This window comes from Carettochelys insculpta, chromosome 21 (assembly GCF_033958435.1).
Source record: "Carettochelys insculpta isolate YL-2023 chromosome 21, ASM3395843v1, whole genome shotgun sequence".
Classification (NCBI taxonomy): domain Eukaryota; kingdom Metazoa; phylum Chordata; order Testudines; family Carettochelyidae; genus Carettochelys; species Carettochelys insculpta.
In genome coordinates this window covers 25,400,838-25,423,802 of record NC_134157.1, presented here as the reverse complement: position 1 = coordinate 25,423,802, position 22,965 = coordinate 25,400,838, and the positions used below count along the sequence as shown (strand labels likewise).

At 41.7% G+C, this 22,965-nt stretch overlaps 1 protein-coding gene across 3 annotated transcripts in view; it reads right to left on the bottom strand.

Annotated features, from left to right (window-relative positions):
* Nucleotides 1-22,965, bottom strand: part of RALGPS1 (Ral GEF with PH domain and SH3 binding motif 1) — a 445,865-nt gene that overhangs the window by 323,006 nt on the left and 99,894 nt on the right. For all 3 annotated transcript variants that reach the window (XM_075015701.1, XM_075015700.1, XM_075015702.1), the window contains 2 exons: nt 15,209-15,316; nt 8,667-8,717 (listed from right to left, as the gene is read on the bottom strand). In XM_075015701.1, coding sequence (XP_074871802.1) covers nt 8,667-8,717; nt 15,209-15,316 — 159 coding nt within the window. The remainder of the gene's footprint in view (nt 1-8,666; nt 8,718-15,208; nt 15,317-22,965) is intronic.

Sequence of the window (22,965 nt, the reverse complement as noted above, 5' to 3'; positions counted from 1 at the left end):
TAAAAAGGGAACCAGAAGAGAACTTTTGGTTCTCTCCTCAGGTAATCTCCTTGATTAATTATGTAGTGACTTGGACTGGAGCCATTGTAACAACGAGACTCGTTTTTGATTTTTAACCATTTAATCATTTTCAGGGCAGAAATATATGGCAAAGCTGTACAAGATTACTTCTTTAATTACATTAAATATTTATTAATTTTATTAAGAAAACAACTTTGAAAATTCACAATTGACCATTACTGGCCTCATGCAACTCATGTTTTAAACACTGCAAGTGACACCAGTAAGTTCAATTTTCCATAAGATATCAAAAACTTCCTTAGCTAGTGGAGATTTCAAATAGAAGAAACAATGTCCTTTGCTAGGGTCAAAAATATCATAACATAATTAGAAAAATTTCAGTGGTCAAACTGCCAACAAATCAGCAATAATCAAAGGAGACATTCATCCCTCATGGAAAAGGCAAAGCACATGGTGTCAAAGAAGAGGGGAAAAGAATAAGGAATAAGACACAAGAATGACTAAAATTGTTGTACCATATAAACACATCTAAAATTGTCATTTTGGAAAATGTGTTTTTTTAAGTAATGTTAAACACTATTTTAAAAGAAAGTAACTTGATTTCTGGAACAAAAGCTATTTAGCAGGTTTTTAGAGCACTCTTATCCCTGTCCTCTGTAATGCCTGTGAGTAGAGCTGGTTGGAAATATTTCTATTACAAAGTGCTGATTCTGCAAAACCAAAGTGTCCCGCAGGAACATGACTGGTTTCCTGTCATCTTGCCTGCTCTCCCTCAGCAGTGTGTCTGGCAGGTTGCCACACAGACAGGGCTACCGGGGGTTGCTCAGCAATCTGGCCGGTGAGCTGGCATGTAACTGGAACCCCAGACTTTTGGCTGCTCAGCTGCCTGTTTGACACAGAGCCAAGGTGCTGAGGGCTTCCAGGCTCTCTGGGAATCTGTGAGCCCAGGGAGTATATTTCTTTTCAGAAACACCAAAATGTTCTACCACAGTATTTCCAAAAAGAACTATTGTGTAATTTCCTTCTGTGAAAAAAATTTAAGGTTTGAGGTTTTATGCAGATTCAGGATGAAAAACATTTCCAACCATTAAATGATAAAATTAGTTGCTTGTTATAAGCATCAGGGAACAGGGCAGCCATAGTGTGATGTTTGCAAACTTCCATTTTCCTTGCCCTCTGCCAAGCCATAACTCATCACCTCCATGGCTTCCTAGAAGTTCTGTGTTTACTCTCTATTTTGCTTTCTAAAATAGGAGAGACTCTAACTTTTTTCCAAAAGTAATGCTAAATTGTATTTCCATTTTCTATAGTTTTTCACAGACATACATTCAAAATAAAATCAAAGTCTGTGTTTCTTAATTAGCTCCTAGTCAAGAGTTAAGCAACAAAACAAAATATTTCAATGATTCTCACTCAATTAAGGATACCTCCAAATACTAGTATAGTAGGGTCATGATATTTGCGAGGGTTCTATGATGAGAACCCTTGTGAACGTTGAATTTTGCAAATATCATTTTACTCCATGCCCAGGGCCCAGAGATGGAAGCCAAAGGCATGCCTGACCCTGGCTGTCCGACCTGCATGCAGATCTGGTAGTGCCTGAAGAGCTGCACACAAGGGTCCCACGCGCTCTCCTTCTTGAGGAACTTCTCACCAAACCACCGGGTAAAGCACTGGCCATACTCACACTTCAGCTCTGTACACGCCTCCCCCACGCTGTTCATGAAGGAGCTGCAGGCCCGGGACACAAGTGCAGCTCACAGTGCCCCAGCCGCTTGCAAGGGTGGCGCTCCCAATGGCCGTATTTCCTTCACATGCCAGCATGTGCAGCGCAATGGAGCACATCTGTCAAGCTGAGTCCTCGGATCCAGAAGTGTTTGTGTTGGTGGAGGGGGAATGAAATCCATGCAGGCCCTGCGGTTCAGCTGCTACACTGCAGGTGCGTCTTTGAGAGGAGCATTGCATGGAGCTGGCTTTCCCTTAGGAAGCTGCTTCATACAGGCTGCTCCGGAGTGAGTGATGGCCAGCAGGGGGCTTCAGTGGACCCATGATGTAGGAGCTGAGTGAGACATATTCCTCTCCTGGTACCACACAGGGGAGGCTGCCATCCGCAAATAATTGAATTCGCAGATATTAAATTTGCAAATGTTGTGACCTTGTTGTACTTACATACACTGTACAGGCTTGACCTCTCTAATCCGGCATTCTATTGTCCAGCAATATCTGTGGACCAGCATGGTTTTAGTTAGCTGGATGTCCAATTATCATGGGTATGTTTAAGTTTCCTGTGATCCCATAAAGTTTGTCTATAGCCACCACTCCTGACTCTCGGTGTTCTTTGCTGTTAATTTAGCTCTAATTTACCCTTAAATGTCTTCTAAGAGCACAGTAAGCAGTGAAATCAGGCAATGCTGCTAGACAATACTGACTTCCTGTGGTACGACACCAATCAGGCCCCAAGAGTGTTGGACCAGAGAGGTTTAACCTGTATTTCCTACTTCCAACAGGCTAAGCAAATGCTGCATAATATGTTATAGAACAACTTCATGAAACTGAAATGGGAAAGAAATGTGTCATTTGAAGGACTTAAGGGTATGTATATGTAGGATGCAGGGAGTGACTACAATCTTCTTGAATTCACACAAATTCAATGATCCCAGGTGCTGCTGTGGTAGAGAGGGCTGGAGGGCAGTCCTCTCTCCTCACCAACCCCAGGGCAGCCTGCACCCCAAACCTCTTATCATTGGCCCCATCCCTAGCTTTCACACACACCCCGACTCTCAGCACTCCAACTCTCTGCTCCAGCTCTGAACTCCCTTCCACAATCTGAACCACTCAGCCTCATCCAATCACACTCCACATTGTGGCAAATAAAATTCATTCTGCAGGTGGATGGGCAAAATCAGAGGGAACATTGCCCAGGAAGTTTTAATAGTGCTACCATGGTCCCTACATGGCATTATACAATTAAGAAACGTGAGAGTCAACTCACAGAATCACAGGGCTGGAAGGGACCTCAGGAGGTCATCTAGTCCAGCCTCCTGCTTCAAGCAGGATCAACCCCCACTAAGTCATCCCAGCCAGGACCTTGTCCAGCTGGGACTTAAAAACCTCAAGGGAGGGAGAATCCACCACCTCTCTAGGCAACGCATTCCAATGCTTCACCACCCGCCTGGTAAAGTAGTTTTTCCTAATACCTAACCTACACCTTTCCCTCTTCAACTTCTGACCATTACTCCTTGTTCTGCCATCTGACACCACTGAGAACAAAAAGCAGTCAAGTAGCACTTTAAAGACTAGCAAAATAGTTTATTAGGTGAGCTTTTGTGGGACAGACCCACAGTACCACACTACCAAAAACCTACTGATCGCTACACTTATCTACACCCTTCTAGTTTCCATCCTTCACACGTGACTAGACCCATTGTTTACAGTCAAGCTCTTAGGTACAATCGCATTTGCTCTGATCCAATTGACAGAGACCAAAAACTACAAGAACTTTACCAAACATTCATAAACCTGAATCACCCACCAGGAGAAGTACAAAAACAAATCGACAGGGCCAGACGAATACCCAGAGACCAGCTACTCCAGGATTGGCCCAAAAAAGCCAAGAACAGAACACCACTGGTCATCACCTACAGCCCCCAGCTCAGACCACTGCAACGAATTATTAAAGACCTACAACCTATCCTTAATCAGGATGCCACGCTCCAGAAGGCCCTGCGTGACATGCCTGTTCTCTCCTACAGACAACCTCCCAACCTCATGAGGATCCTCACTAACAGCCACAGTCTATACCCCAGGAATACCAGTCCTGGAACCTTTCCCTGCAACAAAGCCCGCTGCCAGCTTTGTCCACATATCTTCTCTGGAAATACCATCACTGGACCTAACCAGGTTATTCACAGAATCACGGGCACTTTCTCATGCTCCTCTACTAACATCATATATGCCATCATGTGTCAACAATGCCCAGGTGCTTTGTATATTGGACAGACTTCTAACTCCCTTAGACAAAGGGTCAATGGGCACAAAACAGACATCAAAACACTCCAGATCCACAAACCAGTTAGTCAACATTTTAATGGAATGGGGCATTCCGTCAATGACCTAAAGGTATGTGTGTTACTGAAGAGGAATTATCGCACTGTTTTGGAAAGAGAAGTGGACGAGCTGACTTTTATATTCAAATTCGGCACATTAACACATGGTTTAAATCGTGATGGGAACCTGCCGAGTCACTATAGTGGCTCGTCTGCATACTTGGCTCAATCTAATTCTTGACCTTCCCCCCCACCCCTCCACTCTCTGATTTGCTCACCTTGATTATCTTTTTCTGATTTGTCTTCCTTGCTTACTGTTTTTGGCTCTCTGTGTCTTAAATATTGAGTCTGTTCTGTTCTGGCTATGGTCTGAAGAAGTGGGTCTGTCCCACGAAAGCTCACCTAATAAACTATTTTGCTAGTCTTTAAAGTGCTACTTGACTGCTTTTTGTTTTGATAGTGTATAGACTAGCACGGCTTACTCTCTGTTACTATTCAACACTGAGAAAAGTTTCTCACCCTCCTTTTTAGAGCTCCCCTTCAGGAAGTTGAAGGCTGCTATTAAATCACCTCTAAGTCTTCTCTTCTGTTAACTAACAAACTGTAACTAACTCAAACCCAAGCTGTCTCATGTGCTCAGACTCAGGAAGCTAGCCTGAGCTGCTGCTAGTGCCACAACATTCAAATTAACAGATATTTTGAAGCATAAGCTTTCATGGGTAAAGACCGGCTTTGTCAGATGCGTCTGATGAAGCGGGTCTTTACCCATGAAAGCTGATGCTCCAAAATATCTGTTAGTCTATAAGGTACCACAGGATGACTTCTTGTTCTCGAAGATACAGACTACCATGGCTACCTCTCTGATAACACTCAAATTGCTATTTTTAAGCAGTAACAGAGAGAAAGCCGTGCTAATCTATATACTAAGAAAACAAAAAAGCAGTCCAGTAGCACTTTAAAGACTAACAAAATAATTTATTCAGTGATGAGCTTTGTTCTGGTATGGCTATGATCTGAAGAAGTGGGTCTGTCCCACAAAAGCTCATCACCGAATAAATTATTTTGTTAGTCTTTAAAGTGCTACTGGACTGCTTTTTTGTTTTCTATTTTTAAGCATGAACTGTGATAGCACCTCTCAGCTGTAGCACAGACATAACCCCACAGACTCTGCCTGCTTATGCTAACCCACCAAAAGCGAGCTACTGAGGTCACGTAATACTGTCTTTCATCACGACCCTATCATTAAAATGATCTAATACACTAAACTTCACAGCAACCAACTCAAACATTAATTCTCTGACAGTGTTCAGAAAATGAAGTACAGCTGCTTTAAAGAAAAGTATTTCAGAAGAAGTGCCAGTATCAGTGCCCGCACAGAGCTTGTCAAAGTATATGCTCTCCAAACTTCATGAAGAACTTGTATTTAACTCTGCCTTAGTTGTTCAAGCTAGATTTGGTAAAACCTTGTTATAGGAGATCTTGGACCATTTCAAAGTTATTTTATTAGAGGCTGATAGCATGCAAATATTTCAAAATAACTATTCAACATACCTAATGCAGTAAACTCTTTCATATCCAGCAGCCCTGGGACTGGGAGACTGCCCAATATTCAAATATTCTGGATAAGAGAGAGGTATACCTACCAATGCATAATGCTAAAGAAAAACAAGATTAGATATTAAGAAACAGACAAAAACATATACACAGTACTTTATTTACCAACAACAGTAGTACTATACACTGTAAACTTATACTGTATTTATTTGTATTTACTTTTACTGTACTGTACTTATGAAAAATGGAACTAGAGTTTACTTATGGTTAAAAAGTCGGTTATTTGAGGGTTCTAGATAATAGAATGCTGGATATGAAAGCATTTACTGTACTCAGGTTATCGACCTAAAGACTTTCATTCATTAATAAAATCTACATTTGAAAGAGCACAGCATGCAACACAGACAAGGCTGATCTCATTTCTATAGTAATCAAATTATATTTTCTAGTTCACACTAACTTTTGTTTTTGTAGCTCTCTGGTATGGACAGGAAAAAATGATTATTTTGCATATCCATTTTTTCAGTGTATGTCACAAGGACAGACTGATGATACCTAAGGATCAATTTCCCTCACACAGAGTAGTTGCATTTGGAGCCTAGTAAAATTGCAGAATTACCCTGGGGAATCCAAAATATCTGGTTGATAAAGCACTGTATTACTAAAACAGCGCACACAACCTTTTCCCCCAGCAAGGAGGACTGGACTGAGAATGAATTTCTAAACAGCTAGTTAGAGAAACAGCGGCTTCAGCTTCAGTGAGAACTTACAAAGGAAAAGCTAGGCCCGACACTGGCCTTACATCCTTGAACAGAAATTAAACACTAATTTTCAGATAACAGATCTGGAGTAATGCCTTATTGTCTGAGCAATGCTTGAAGGCAGAGTCCACTGTGTCCTGAAACTGCCTGTAACATTTAAACGAAAAAACTATCAGCTAAGTAGGAAAATTCACACAACCCACTGTCACCGTAGACTGATACAGAGCACACTATAAAAAATACCTAAACACTAAGTTTAGAATATTCTAAGACTTCTCAGGTTGGCAGTTGGGACTAATGACGTACAGCTTCTTTAAAACAACAAACAAAGAACTCACTATCAGAGTTTCATATGCTCAGTAAAAGCTGTGTACTTCTGAAAATCTGTGTCTTTTTAAAGTTTTATGAGTTGCAAAAACTATAGCATCTCAAACACGCACTTCAGAGATACAACATGATATTTAAACACAGAATACAGTAAGGTCTCAGAGCACGCAAACCCAGAGTACGCAACCCTGCTCTGACGCGGCTGAACGCCGATTCCTACAGTAAACCCTGGAAATGCATGATTTCCAGTTGCACTTAAATTGCCTCTTCCCCCAGTTCCTGATCACCACCCGCACATAGCCCCAGCCCCAGCCCCAACCCCAACCCCTCACACATGACTACAGTTCAATCTCCTCAGCCTCAGTTCAACCCCTCTGCTGGCTCACCACCCACCTCTGGCTCAACCCCCACTCCCTGCCCTGGTTCCATCATCCTGCCCTGGTTCAAACCCCCCACATGTGGCTCCAGCTCAAACCCCCTGGCACAGCTCCTGTTCAAAACCCCCGCAACCCAGTTTACCACCTGAGCAGGGCTCTGGTTCACCACCCTCGCACACAGCTCCAGTTCAACTCCACCCCTCACCCCTCTGCAGCCCTAATCCACTCAGGCTTGGCCCCCCATTCCTGCCTCTCATGGCCCCAACCCACTGTCAAGGCTTAACCCTTCCCAACTGCCCCCCAAACCCAGGACCTACCTTTCTGCTGCTTCCCCGGCTGCAGAACATGCGTTCCACCAGGGAAAAAGCTGGACTCCCACTTACATGAAATCCAGGTTACACGAGGGTGTGTGGAATGGAACCCTCATGTAACTTGAGCGTCTGCTGTATAGGTCAAACACTAACAACGATTGCTTAAACAGCAATTTTCACTTTTTTGTTAATTTTCAATACAAATGGTCTTCCTTTGTTTTCTAGAAGGAAAATTTAAAGGATAAACAAAGGAAGTTAAGTACTTAGATCAGAAAAGCTAGCAGTATTGTTATGACCCAGCACTTTTCCTGTGGTAGTTCTACTAGATCTTAATGCTCCATTTCTGACCCAAGATATCTCAAGGAAAAGATGCCAGTTGGACCATACTCACGGTTACTTTGCACATCAACATTAAGATGTTAACATTAGTATCTTTATCTGTAAGTTAAAACAAAGCATGGTTCTGGGATGCATTAGCAGGAGTGTTGTGAGAAGACATGAGAAGTCATTCCTTCCCTCTGCTCTGTGCTGATTAGCCCTCAACTGGAGTATTGCATCCAGTTCTGTGCACCACATTTCAAGAAAGATGTGAAGGAACTGGGGAAGGACAAAGAAGAGTAACAAGAATGATTAAAGGTCTAGAGAACATGAGCTATGAGGGAAGACTGAAAGAATTGGGCTTGTTTAGTTTAGAAAAGAGAAGAATGAAAGGGGACATGATAGCAGTTTATAAATACCTAAAAGAGTGTTACAAGGAGGAGGGAGAAAAATTGTTCTCCTTATCCTCTGATGACTGGGCAAGACATGGGATTAAAGTGCAGCAAGGAAGGTTTAGGTTGGACATTAGGAAAAAACTTCCCAACTGTCAGAGTGGTTAAACACTGGAATAAATTGCCTAGGGAGGTTGTGGAATCTCCATTACTGATGATATTTAAGATCAGGTTAGACAGACATCAGGAATGGTACAGATGGTGCTTGGTTCTCCCATGAGGGCAGGGGACTGGCCTTGATGACCTCTTGAGGTTCCTTCCAGTTCTACTGTTTTATGGTTCTATGAAAACGTAAGTGAAAGTATGTAAAAATACAAATGCTTTCTACTCACTCTAGTCCATTTTGCTCATATGTTTATAATGAACAAGTCCATCTACTTTGCAGTGTTTACACATATAGATAGCACCACATTAAATATTTATGCCTAGAAGGAAGAGCATTAACCTATTGGTCACTTTCCCCCCCGAAATATCCCAAACAAATATTAAAAAAACATACCTCTGGCTGTATAGCTTTAAATACTGGTATATCCATTAAAGTAATCTGGCTCTGCAAAGAAAACAGTGTTAAACATCATTTAATATGAAAATTTATATTTTTACACACACACACACACACACACACAAAGAGAGCGCGAGCGCGCGCGAGCTGCTTTTACTGGATATGGCTTTTCAGAAGCCTTGGCTTATGTATCAACATTCTCCCAATGAGGAGGTTCACCTCAATCAGGATTTTCTTCAGTTTGCTTCTTGTGCTGGGGCACCAGCAGCAGAGGGGGCCAGCTGAGTATCAGCATTTTACTGCGCTGTCACACTTTGCGATACAAAGTTTTGCCTGCAAACATTTCATTTGCATATTTTAATTATTATACATGTCTAATATAAGAGTAAGTGCTTTGGCCAGCTGGACTACCAGCTTTCATCATCATCAACCATGGGCTCAGCGCTCGTTGGTGTCTGATGCCTCCCTCACTATTTCCTTCCATCATTCCCTGTCCAGTGCGGTGTGGCTTAGTTTCTGTAGACTAGCTCTGCATGAATATACTATATCACCTATCCATTCTCTGTGGGGTCTACCTCTCCTATTCGAACAGTCCATTATGCCGAATACCAGGGTCTGATTTTTTGTTCATCATTCATTCTGCAAATATGCCCAAATAGTTGTAGCTTCCATTTTATAACCTTCCGCAGCAGGTTCTCTTTCCACTGTGTTTCTATATAATTCCTCACTGGGGACATTCTGCATCCATCCTATTCTCAGAATCTCTCTCTAACAACTCCTTTTCGAACACTAATATTCTTCTTTTCGAATCTTTCATTATCACCCATGTCTCACACCCACACAACAAGCTGCTGAACACACATTTTCAAGACGCTCAGCTTCATTCCTAAGCTAATCGCTTTGCTTTTCCAGATCTTATCCATCTCATTCAAACTCACTCTTGCCTTCACTATTCTAGTCACTACTTCCTTCTTACAGTCTAGATCATACATTATGTTGTCCCCAGATATGTGAACTTCTCTACATTTTCCAGTTCAATACCATCTACACTGATTGTCCTCCCTATTTCCGTATCTCCAAATACCACTGTTTTTGTTTTATCGATGTTCATAATCAGTCCGTACTGCTTCTCTTCTGCGTTTAGCACCTGCCAGCTTTGTCAGTACTTAAATTTTGCAGGTGAGCAGTTGCCTTTAGTTTGACTGGTCTGGGACGTGCATACCTGAGTGACATAACTGCATGACTGAGCTATAGTATGGTGAAGAAAATCTGTGAACAAACCTTGAACTGGCTACCAATAAGCTGTACAACGTGTTTCAAAATTTGATTTGTGTAGGAACACAATTGTATGATTTAGAAGTAAAATACGATATACAGTGTAAATCCCAGAGAGGTAGCCATGTTAGTTTGTATCTACAAAAATAATGAGGAGTCCTGTGGCACCTTAAAGGCTAACAGATCTATTTGGGCATAAGCTTTTGTAGGTAAAACCACTTTGTCATACGCACGATAATTACCATATATAGTGTAAATAATTGTCTCTTTCCTGCCATGTTCTGCTACAAAAGAGAAGTATGATCTCTTGTTCAAGGAAGAAATGTGAAGTTGTGAACGTAAAATTCAGCAAGAAATTGGCAAAAATACCAGTTTTTTCTTTACAGGATTTCAGTACCAAAGCCAGATAACACTGTAAGAATTTACCAATGTGACATTTCCTCCCAAACTTTTTATTTTGAAGTCATTCAGCACAAAACACTCAAGTTTAGGAACTGACCCTGGGCTGGTTGTCCCCGATTTCCCTGGTTATATGAGGTCTCATTCCCACTATTTAAAAAACAGTCCAAATGTTATATAGACTATTTTCTTTAGGCTGTGCAATGCAAATGCTATAAAGGCAAATTTCACCTGAGCTGCTGAAATTTTGCTGATGCAGAGCAAAGGATAGAGATAATGAAAAATAAGTGCATCACCATCAGTGAACTGAAATCCAGACATTGAGATGCATTTCTCTTCACATGTCTAGATGCATTTTATAATAATCAAGCCAGAGATTTATCTGAGTTCCATTACAAGCAGATTCAAGGATAAAAGTAATGATTAATCCTGCGACACCTTAAAAGACTAATAAATTTATTTAGGTGCAGGATTTCATGGGCTGGAGATCTCTCTCCTGTTATTTGATCTGGAAATATTATTTTCCCCCATCCAAAAACGTAGTCCCTCCTGAAGTTTTTGGCAATTCCATAAGCTGAGTGGGAGTGCAGATCTCACACTTAAGAGGCATGAAACCACTGAAAGTTAAATGACTCTCCCCAGTTTAAAAAAAACTTTGAAAAGGGGCCAAAACAATCAAACGTATACTTGTGAGTCTGTCTATACTGGCAAAAAGGCAGTTTAACAACCATCCCAATTCTGTTTGTTCAGCTACTGAGAATAAGATCAAAAACTTCATAACATGTTTAAGAAAATTAATACACATTGTGTTAATACACGATGGCCACATCAATACCACCTGTACTGTAAACCTACTGACTGCTACGCCTACCTTCATGCCTCCAGCTTCCATCCCAGACACACCACACGATCCATTGTCTACAGTCAAGCACTAAGATATAACCGCATTTGCTCCAACCCCTCCGACAGAGACAAACACCTACAGGATCTCTACCAAGCATTCTTGAAACTGCAATACCCACGTGAGGAAATGAAAAAACAGATCAACAGAGCCAGACGTGTGCCACAAAGCCTCTTACTACAGAACAAGCCCAAGAGAGAAACCAACAGAACACCACTAGCCCAAGAGAGAAACCAACAGAACACCACTAGCCCAAGAGAGAAACCAACAGAACACCACTAGCCATCACCTGCAGTCCTCAGCTAAAACCTCTACAGCGCATCATCAGGGATTTACAACCCATCCTGGACAACAATCCCCCACTTTCACAGGCCTTGGGAGGCAGACCAGTCCTTGCCCACAGACAACATGCCAACCTGAAGCAAATCCTAACCAGCAACTATACACCGCACCACAGTCACTCTAACTCAGGGACCCATCCACGCAACAAACCTCGTTGCCAGCTCTGCCCACATAACTACACCAGCAACACCATTACAGGACCTAACCAGATCAGCCACACCATCATGGGTTCATTCAGCTGCACATCTACCAATATAATTTATGCCATCATGTGCCAGCAATGCCCCTCTGCTATATACATCGGACAAACTGGACAGTCTCTACGTAAAAGAATAAATGCACACAAATCAGATATCAGAAATGGCAATATACAAAAACCCGTAGGAGAGCACTTCAATCTCCCAGGCCACACAGTAGCAGACTTAAAAGTAGCTATCCGACAGAAAAGAAATTTCAGGACCAGACTCCAAAGAGAAATTTCTGAGCTACAATTCATCTGCAAATTTGACGCCCTCAGCTCTGGCTTAAACAAAGACTGCGAATGGCTGGCTAAATACCGAAGCAGCTTTCCCCCCTTTGGTGTTCACACCTCCAGATCAACTGCTGGTAGTAAGCCTCACCCTTGCTGACTGAGCTAACCTTGTTATCCCCACCCTTGCTCTGGCTTATTTATACCTGGCCCTGCAGATTTCCAAGACCAGCATCTGATGAAGTGAGTCTGTGCTCACGAAAGCTCATGCTCAAAACTTTTCTGTTAGTCTATAAGGTGCCCCAGGACCCTTCGTTGATGTTTAAGAAGAGTTATACAACAAAGTAGTCTTGTTAGTTTGTATCCTAACATAACAAAAAAGCAGTCATGTGGCACTTTAAAGACTAACAAAATAATTTCTTAGGTGATGAGCATTTGTGGGGCAGACCTACTTCTTCAGATATGGAGATAGTCCTGTAGTGGAATAGTACAGCACTATCTCCAGATCTAAAGAAGTGGGTTTGCCCATGAAAGTTCATTGCCTAATAAATTATTTTATTAACCTTTAAAGTTCTACATGACCGCTTTCTTGTTTTGTTAAGAGTTTTACAAGAATAGCATAAGTCTACTCTGCCACTCCTGAAACATTCCAAGCACCGGAAAGAGTGAACAACTTATTTCAACAGCCTGAAATAAAATGGCATGGAAATAACATCAATATTACGTATCCCTTCCAGAATTTTTGTTACAATGTGATACCAAGCTGGTAGGGGTTATCAGTGTGTTAGGGGATAGGACTGTAATTCAAAATGATCTATATGAACTGGATGAATACGTCTGAGGTAAACAAGATGAAATTCAATGAAGACAATGCAAAGGACACCACTTAAAAAGGAACAATCGGTTGCACACATGCAAAATGTGAAATGATTGTTTAGAAATGAGTATGGAGGCAATGGATTTAGGGATCATAGTGGACCACAAGGTAAACATAAGTTAAAAGTTTGACACTGATGCAAAACAAGCAAGCAAACAAACAAGCAAACAAATACGCATTCTGGGATGTTTGTATGAATGTTGTAAGCAGGAGATGTGAAGTAAGTCTTCCACTCTGCTCTGATTAGGACTTAAGTGGAGTCCTCTGTCCAGTTCTGGGTACAACATTTCAGAAAAGATACGAACAAATTGGAAAAAAGACAAGAAGAGCAACAAAAGTTATAAATGATCTAGAAAACATTTCCTGTAACAGAAGACTGTAAGAATTGGGTTTATTTAATCTGGAAAGCAGAAGCCTAGGAGGGGACATGATAACTGCTTTGAAATACTTATAAGGTTCTTTACAAGGAGAAAGGAGAAAAAATGTTGTCCTTAACCTCTGATGATAGTACAAGAAGCACTGGGGTTAAGATGCATCTTAAGGAAGTTTAGGTTGGACATTAGGAAAACTTCCTGTCAGAGGCTGCATCTACACTATCAAGTTCCCCCTCCCACCCCCAAAAAGCCAGGCCTTTTTTGGGGGGGGGACCCACAGGATATATCTATACACAAAATGTGCTCTTTCAATCTGAAATCAGAAGAATGCGGCACTTCTGCTGGTGGCCCTCTTCCTCTCCCAGATGATGAGGAGCGCGTTTTTTCTGAAACATTCTTTCAGAAAAAAGTGTGTGTAGATGTCCCGGGGGCCCTCTTTTTGAAAGAGCAGTCCTCATGGCATCGGATTTTCTGATCCGTGGTCCACTCTTCTGAAAAAATGGGGGCTGCGTGGCCTCTCTCTATTGAAAGAGCAGATCAAATTTTTTGATCTGCTTTTTTGTGTGCCCGCACTCTTTTGAAAGAAGATTTTCCGGAAGAGATCTTCCGGAAAAACTTTTTCAAAGAATCGCTGTAGTGTAGATGTAGCCCATGTGGTTAACCACTGGAATAAATTGCTTACGGAGGCTGGGGAATCTCCATCATTAGAGATATTTAAGAACAGGTTAAACATATGTCAGAGATGGTCTAGATGGTGTTCAGTCCTGCCATGAGTACCGGGGACTGGTTCTGATGACCTCTCGAGGTTCCTTCCAATTTGGTGATTCTATGATTTGCATGAAATCAGGAAACCTATGTTTTCACAGATTCACCTGATGTCTCAAACAAGAAGGTTCTGTCATCCTGCTGGAGAGAAAAGAGGAATCTTTTTCCAAATACAGAATAAAAAACCTCCAACATTTATCCCTTCCACCACCAGACCATTAACACTATGCAGATTGCACGGTACTGACTGACTGCCCCAGACTGCCTATGGGCCTGAACTAACGCAGCTCTGTTAAGAGAGTTTTTTAAGTGTAGTGTATTGTAATGGTCTGTGGTCCATATCTAAATGAACTGCAAGTTGGTGCAGGAAGAGGTACTGTCATCCAAGACTTGTTTCAAGGTGACAGATTCACAAAAGTTATGATAACAGTTGGACTACAATGGTATGGAAAGACAGGACTAAGGACACTTCTTTAAGCATTACAGAAGCTTAAACCCTGCACCACATTTTATGTCAAACTACAATTATTCAAATGCCTGGTAAATTTGTACACCCTTTCAGTCATCTTCAGTATCCCCATGATCTCCTCTTCTAGCTCTGTAGTACTGATAATGTGTTTCATATGTAGTAGTTTAAAACAGAAGCCAATTATTAGGACAGCAAAGAGGTGTAACTGGCATGGAAGCTCTGCTTTGAATCTGGTACTGAAAACTGGTAATTGGGGAATGAGAGCTGACTCCCTCCATTTTAAGAAGTAAATATTTCTGTAAAACCATAAAAACAATGGTAGAGATTCAAGTTAAAAAAAAACACATTATCAAGCTTCCAAAAGGGCTGTGGATATCTACCAGTATTTTCAAAACCAACTTAAAAACAGCTACAGGTTTGGGGGGGAAAAAAAAACAAAAACAGCTTTGTAATTAGTTTCAACAGAAAAAACAAAGATGTTTAATCAGCTCAGTATAGAATGTTTTGAGTGTTGACATAGCTGAAAATTTGTATGGTCAGAAACTTACCTTTGAGAGAGCTGAAAGTGACTTGTTTAGAGGGTTTTATTTTAAATAAAAAATATTTGATGCTGCTTTATATAGTTAGCTCTGAATATTATAAGCATAAATGCAAACAATTTTACTTACTGCAAACTCCTCAGGAGTTACTTTCAATACATCAAATACAACTGCATCATAGCTTTTATTGGCATAGTCTGAACTCCTTCCTTCCAGAGAGTCAGAGCTGCTGCTACCCTACAGAAATTTAAAAATTGGAGGTATTATATGCAAAGTGATGGTTTTTGTGTTAGAAAAACAAAAGATAAAGATTAAGTTTGATACTACAGTCATAGACAGGATAAAAATTTCTACTAGAAGTTGACCAAGATATAAAGAAAGAACTTTCATACAGTGCATTGCAAATCTTTTTTTGAAAATGCATGTATTCTAATGATGCTTATGAATGTTAGTATTTACTATACCACAGACAAAATGTGAAATTATTTAATAAGAACAGGCTTTCCATTCAAAAATCTTTAAAAAATACTCTTTACACACCAGGATGGCTTTTTCCAGTAAAATTTTAGTTGTATCAAGTCTCAGAAGTTTCCACGTATAACAAGGCTGTTTTAAAAGTCTGGATTAGAAAGAAAATAATCAGACAAAAAGGAAACTGGCTGGCTGGGATTTCCCAAGCTCAAGTGGCTCTCCCCTTTTTTTTCCCCCCCACACAACCACGCCAGAGCCAAACCTTGCTGCTTTCTTTCCATATAACTTACTGAAAATCTCACACCCATCTAGTTCTAAGGCAAATATGCAAATCTAATGCTTGTTCATGCCCTGACCATCTCCTGTCTTCACTACTGCAATCTCATTCCCTTAGGTCCATGTAATTCCTGTACTACCCTCCATCTAGTCCATCTAAAATGCTGCCCTAAAAATCAGATTAAGTGTCCTGTTTGACCACATTTGCCTTTCTCTGAATATTAGATCCATGCAGGGGAGAAGACCTTGCACCTGCTCAGTCTTCTGCCAGACTACTGAACATAGCTAAACTGCATCAGCCAGACCAATAGTTCTCAACCTTTACAGACAGCTATGCCCCTTTCTGTAGTCTGTTTTGTCTGCTGTACCCCCAAGTTTCACTTCACTTGCTCACAAAAATCAGACATAAAAAAGTTACAGAGCTCTATAAGAACATAGTACCAGCTCGAGTGGGTCAGCTCAATGCTCCATCTAGTCCTGTATCCTATCTTCTAACTGTGGCCAAAAGCAGGTGCTTCAGTGTGAACCAAATGGAAAAGAGAATCGTTAAACCATTCTCGCGATGCCCATTCTCAGCCGCTCACAGACAGAGGCTAGGAACATGTCAGAACATGGTTCTGCATCCCTTCATACCCTCACTAACAGTCACCTATGGACCTATCCCCTCCATGAATTTATCTAGCTCTTTTTTGATCTGTTATACTCTTGACCTTCACAACATTCTCTGGACACATGCTGCACAGGTTGACTGTGCAGTACGTGAAGAAATACATGCAGTCTATTGATTTCATTTTGTGACTCCAGATCTTGTCTTATGAGTAAATAGCGCTTCCTTATTTCTTTCTCCGCACCACTTATGATTGTAGAGATATCTATCACATCCTCCTCCCTTTGATAGTCTTTTTTTCCCAAGCTGAAAACTACTAGTTTTAAAATCTCTCCTCATATGGGAAGTGTTCCATATTCCCTAATCATTTTTATCCATGGATATCTGCTTCATATCTGTAGACAGTAGAGCAGATACCCCTGCAAGACTCTCTCCCCACACTCTCATTTGGTGTGGACTGCACTCACCTGCAGGCACCAACCCCTTCAGCTCCCTTAGATAGCAATTCCTGGTCAATGGAAAGTGCAGAGGTGGAGTCATTAATCAATGGCAGTGTGGACACAGAGCTTCCCAACACTCTCAGAGATGCAGCTTCAGCCACAAGGGAGAAAGGGCAGAATAGAATCATAGTGCTAGAAGAGACCTCAGGAGGTCATTGAGTCCAAACCCCCACTGAAAGCAGGGCCAATCTCAACTAAATCTTCCCAGCCAGAGCTTTGTCAAGCTGGGACTTAAAAGACTTCTAGGGAAGGAGATTCTATCATGACCCTAGGTAACTCATTCCAGAGCTTCACTGCTCTCTAGTGAAGTGGTTCTTCTGAATATACAGCCTAGATCTTCCCTATGGCAATTTGAGACCATTGCTCCTCCTTCTGTCATCTGTCACCACTTAGGACAGTCTCTCCATCCTCTTTGGAAACCCCATACAGGTAGTTAAAGGATGCTATCAAATCCCCCTCACTCTTCTCTTTTTCTAATGGGGGAGGTGCAATACTCCAGATGCAGCCTCACTAGTGCCAACTAAAGTAGAATAATCTCTTCTCTAGGTCTGCTGGCAATGCTCCTACTAACGAATCCCAGAATGCTGATAGCTTTCTTGGCTACAGGGGCACACTGTTGGCTCATATCCAGCTTCTCATCCACTGTAATCCCCAGGTCCTTTTCTGCAGAACTGCTGCTTAGCCAGTTGAATCCCAGTCTGTAGCTGTGCTTGGTATTTCTCCATGCTAAATGCAAGACTCTGCACTTGTCCTTGTTGAACCCCATCAGATTTCTTTTGGTCCAATCCTCCACTTTGTCTAGATCTTCCTGGACTGTATCCCTACCCTTCATCGTATTAACCTCCCTCTTTAGCTTAGAGTCATCCAAAAATTTGTGGAGTGTGCAATCCATCCCCTCATCCAGGTCACAGATGAACAAAACTAGATGCAATACTGACCCTTGGGGTACTCCACTTGATATCGATCACCAATCAGACATAGCACCATTGATCACTACTCATTGAGTCTTATGATGTAACTAGCTTTCTATCTAACTTACAGTCAATTTATCCAAGTCATACTTGCTGGCAAGGATACTATAGGAGGCCACATCAAAACCTTTGTAAAAGTAAAGGTAATATCACATCCACTGCCTTCTCTGTAGCCACAGAGTCAGATACCTTGCCACAGATGGCAGCCAGGTTGGTCAGGTATGGACTTGCCTTTGGTGAATCCATGTTGACTATTTTTGATCACTTTCCTCTCCTCCAACTGCTTCAAAATGGATTCCATGGGGATCCCCTCCATGATTTTTCCAGGCACTAGCAGTGAGACTGACTGGTCTGTAGTTCCCCCGATTCTCCTTCCTCCCTTTTTAGAGATGGGCACTACATTTGCCTTTTCCAATTGTCTAGGACCTCCACCAACTGGCACAGGTTTTCAAAGATAATGGCTAATGGTTCTTCAATCACATCAGTCAACAACCTCAGAACCCTGGGATGCAACTGACACAGACGAATGGATTTGTGTATTTCAGCTTTTCTAAATTGTTCTTAACCTGTTCTTTTTCCACTGAGGGCTGCCAACCTCCATCCCATTCTGTGCTGCCTAGTCAGTTTCTATATTAACATCTATCCCTTTCTCAATGACTCCCAACATTCTGTTCGCTTTTTTGACGGCTGCTGAACATTTACTGGATGTTTTATGAGAACTATCCACTGGAAATGTACTTACTTACTCATTTTCTCTCACGTCTCATCTTACTAATGACAAAACACCTTGGGAACCTGAACGCTCCACAGGTTGTCTCAGCAAAACATGCTCTAGCATAGATATACTCTAGGAGGGGGAAGGCTTACCCTTGAGGAAGATGGAAGGTTTGGCCCATAAGCCCAACAGCAGCTTGAGACTATTCCTGTACCTGCTTATTCCTAGCCTTGCTTCTGTCCTGCTCCTGTCTTATTCCAGCTTTGGACCCTACCCTGGACCTTGCCCAAGTCTTCCTTCAGCTCCTTTTTCTAACTTTTGTCTCTAGTTCTGACATCTGGCCTTTGACCACAGATCCAACCATCAGGTCTGAGAACCCAGCTCCAACTATTAGGTATGATCATGCAAATCCCAGTTTTCAACATTCGAAGTCACACACAGACTGCCAAATACTATCTTTTACTTCAATATCCTACCCAGTTCTCTCATACAGCCTATAACTTTGAGTGTGTCTTCTTGCAATCGCCATCCCTTCTCCCATCTGTAATGCTCATGAAAAAGTTCAATAAATAATATAGTGACAAAACTATATTAAAAAGTTATTTTTAATTTGAGTTTTCTAATGTAGCTAATAATCTGTTTGTCTTATAGGTATTAAGAGAGTTTTCAATTGTAAAATTCCCCATTTTTCTCTCCTGAATTGGGATTCCTGTTCTGTAGACATTACAGGCCCACCCCCGATTATCTCATATCCTAAGGCAGACAAACAGCCAGGATACTATGAGTTCTGCTAATCCTCACAAATGCTGTTCGTATTTTTGTGTACTTAATAGGCCTGAACATTGAGCAAGACCTCAGACTGCCTTTCCTACAAAGTAATCAAGTGTCACGTACTCTATTTTATAACAGAAGTTGAATGTAGTCATTTTAGACAGAAATGGGAATACAAAGTTTCCAATATAATGAACTGAAAACTAATTTACCATACCAGTCAGATGGACTGACAATTCTACAGTGTTTAGGTAGCCTGTCTCACATCACCAGCCCATACCCTCTTCTCCTCTCAGTGTCTTGAAATGAAGTCAGGAATCTTGATCTCCATCATTGTACTGATGGCTAGGAAAGCACTCTGTAGCCCCCTGACAAAGTGGGCATCACACCCTTATGCACTATCAACTATTCCTTGAGCTGAAGCAGTACACAGCTGGGCTGTGAATATGAAGCTCAGCGTTCAAATTCTACAAAATCACGCGGGGGTTCCCTTATGCTTGGACATGGGGAAGTTAGGATTTGGGAATTTTTTTCAGGTCTACTAATAAACTGGGTTAGTTTACACATCCACAACAGTCTCAAAAACAAGTTTTATCATGCAAATATCATTTGCCAATTTTAATTTAGCAACCAGAAAGATAGAATTGTTCCATGTTTTGGTAATTTGTCATTGTATTTTGACTTCTTGTGTAGGGAATGTGGCAGAAGGAACGCAATGCTGCTGAAGGCTGGAAGGAATGTGTCTCCCAGAGGTCATCTGCATGAGAATGCAAAGGGCAGCAGGTGCGATACTGAGGCTGGGAGGAATGTGTCTCCCAGAGATCATTTGCATGAGAATGCAAAGGTGTGCATGTGTGATACCTTTTCAGGCAAAGCCTAATGGGTAGCAAGTAAGCCATGAGATTTGGTCTATTGTAAACATGTAGTTGTAAAATCACAATTTAAGCTGACACTTAATGCAGGAGTTGTGAGATCTCACCAATGCTCTGGGTTGTTGTGGGGGACAGGGCAGTCGGCATAGCTGCATAAGACATTGGTTACACAGGGCTCCCTGGTTTAAAGCATTGTAAGAGAAAAGGGGAGGGACACTGGTTGAGCCAGCTTGCTGAGTGCCATGGCCCTGCCTATGCCTTGGCCATATAGCTATAAGCCTGGCTTGACTAACCCTCCCCACCTGTTGAAAGATAGAGCTGGATACTAGGGTGTTTGTGAAACCCCATATGAGAGATACCAGGAGCTGAAATCACAGAGTGGCAGCTGAGGCCACGCAGAGCTGAAATCACAGGGTTCTGCCTTAGGGCGATCCCAAGCAGTGTGGTTGGGAGTGACGACGGCGACCGGCGGGCAGCTGGTAGGAGTGGCGGCGCAGCAGATGACGGCGACCGGCTGGCAGGAGGAGCAGCGGGCGGCGGCGACCGGTGGGCGACTGGTGGCAGCAAGGGGAGGCTGCAGACAAGTGGACAGCTAGTACTACCCTGGTGATGTATCTGCGGGCTTCGGGTTTGGGACTGCACCGCAGAAGGTACACCCTGTAACTGTGTGTGGGGTAAAGGGCCAAGAGCCCCAGCAAGAGACTGGGTTCTACTGCATATGGGGACGGTATCTGGGTGAAGGGGTTTGTCTCTTCTTTGCTTAGATATACTGCATCTGTCATTGTAACCTTGGGGTAGGTTATGGTCGTTAAACAAGCCATTTCTATCTCAGACTCTGCGCTTCTGAGGTGCGGGGGGAGAACCGCCTTACAGGCACCCAGCATGGGGGTGAAATTGTCCCAGGCCACTGGGTGGGGGCTCGAGCCGGTTGGTTGTATCCTTGACAGGAAGACCCCACAAGAGTTGAACCCGGCCCTTCTGGCAGGCATCTGGCATTAATAGAAGGGTTACACTTGTGTGAAGATTAAGATGTTCGGATAGCAAGCCTTTTGGAGCATGAACCATTTTATATTTGTGTCCTGTACATTGCTAAACACTCTGTCAATGCTTAAATTAATATTAATAAATAATAATGATTATCACTGCTATACTGGCAGCTCAAGATCCACAAATCTAGCAATATTTACATATTAACATTATTTAGGTAATGGTATGGGTTAAAAGCTCTTTGGGGGACTACAATGAAACAATATGAAAACAATTTACAGTAAGTGAGTAAACGCTATGCTCTGAAATGGTTACAAAGATAAGAGCTTGCCGTAAGAAAGAAGTGTAAACTCTGCCCAAATCTTGAACACTGGAGGTTTTGTAAGGTCATACAACCAAACAAAAAAGTCTGTTAATCTAACCTAGCCACTCTGAATATGTCCTGACTAACCCCAAAAGAACCACTTCAACAAATTAACTTATTTATCCCGGTCCAGTTTTGTGCAGTTTAAATGTTTTTTCCCAAACTCAACAGTTTGGAAATAGCAGGTTATAAAATATTTTTATTGATTCTTATTTGCTTCAGCCTCCACAAGATGGTAGTGTCTAGAAAAGCTGTGCACAGTTCCTGGAATTTACAGTATATTGAAGCCAGTAAGCAAATCCAAAAGGTTAATAACAGACCTTTGAGGTTAAATTTGGACAGTAACAAACCAACTAATTTCAATAATTTTGCATCATTCATTAAAAGCCTTGAAAAATAAAGTCACTGTATATTACACAAACTTGTAGTATGGAATAGTGACTAGCTGCTCTGTGGTTAGGATTTCTACCATGCCCCAAAATTGCAGGACATCTCTATTTCGCTGTGTTTGTTTGGCATCTCATACAATAATGTTATTCAGAAATTACAGTAAATCTGCAATGTCACCTTTGAAACCATTATGCTGTTCTGCCTGAAATATGGTCTTGTGGATATGGCACTGTAATAGGACTGCTCCCTGCTCTGGCCGCACGATCTTGGAGAAGTAATTTAAATTGATCTGAACGTCAGGTTCCCTATCGGTATACTGGGAATAATACTTTAATTTACAGAGGAGTTTTGAAGATATATATTCAGTAATTCTCAGGAGCATGTAAGAAACCAAGGTTATCTCCCTATTGTGGAAAGCTGATGTATGATTGGTAAGAAAATAGATTTTCATTTCAACTGCAGACACCACTACTAATCAAAGTTTTTAACTTCAGCCTCAACTTCAGCCTCGTACTATAAACTATACCCAAACTGTAATCTGCCTGCTGTAGGTATCAATCAAATTCTCATTCATCATCACACAAAGCCTTGTCAGATTTTTATCTACTTCAGATAAATCACCACTGGTAAAACTCTCTCCGCAGAAGCAGAAGTGGCAACACGGTGATAAAAAAGCCTAAGTCTTATCTATATTACTGCCTCCAACATTGTTGCCACCCATTTGTGGTGTATAGGTGGTTAATTATACTCTTAGTTTTCTCAAGTGCAGACGAGCCCAAAGTATCTGGCCAGTCTCTTTTCAGCCTAACAAGCCTGGGTCAGAAAATGCACACACCTTGTAATCCATCTTTATATGGGGAAAAAAATGTTAAAAGATTTTTAAACCGACTGCACTGCTTTTTTGAAGACGAACAAAATCTGTTTTACTTTAGCACTTCAAATCTAGTGGCATCAATAGCTCA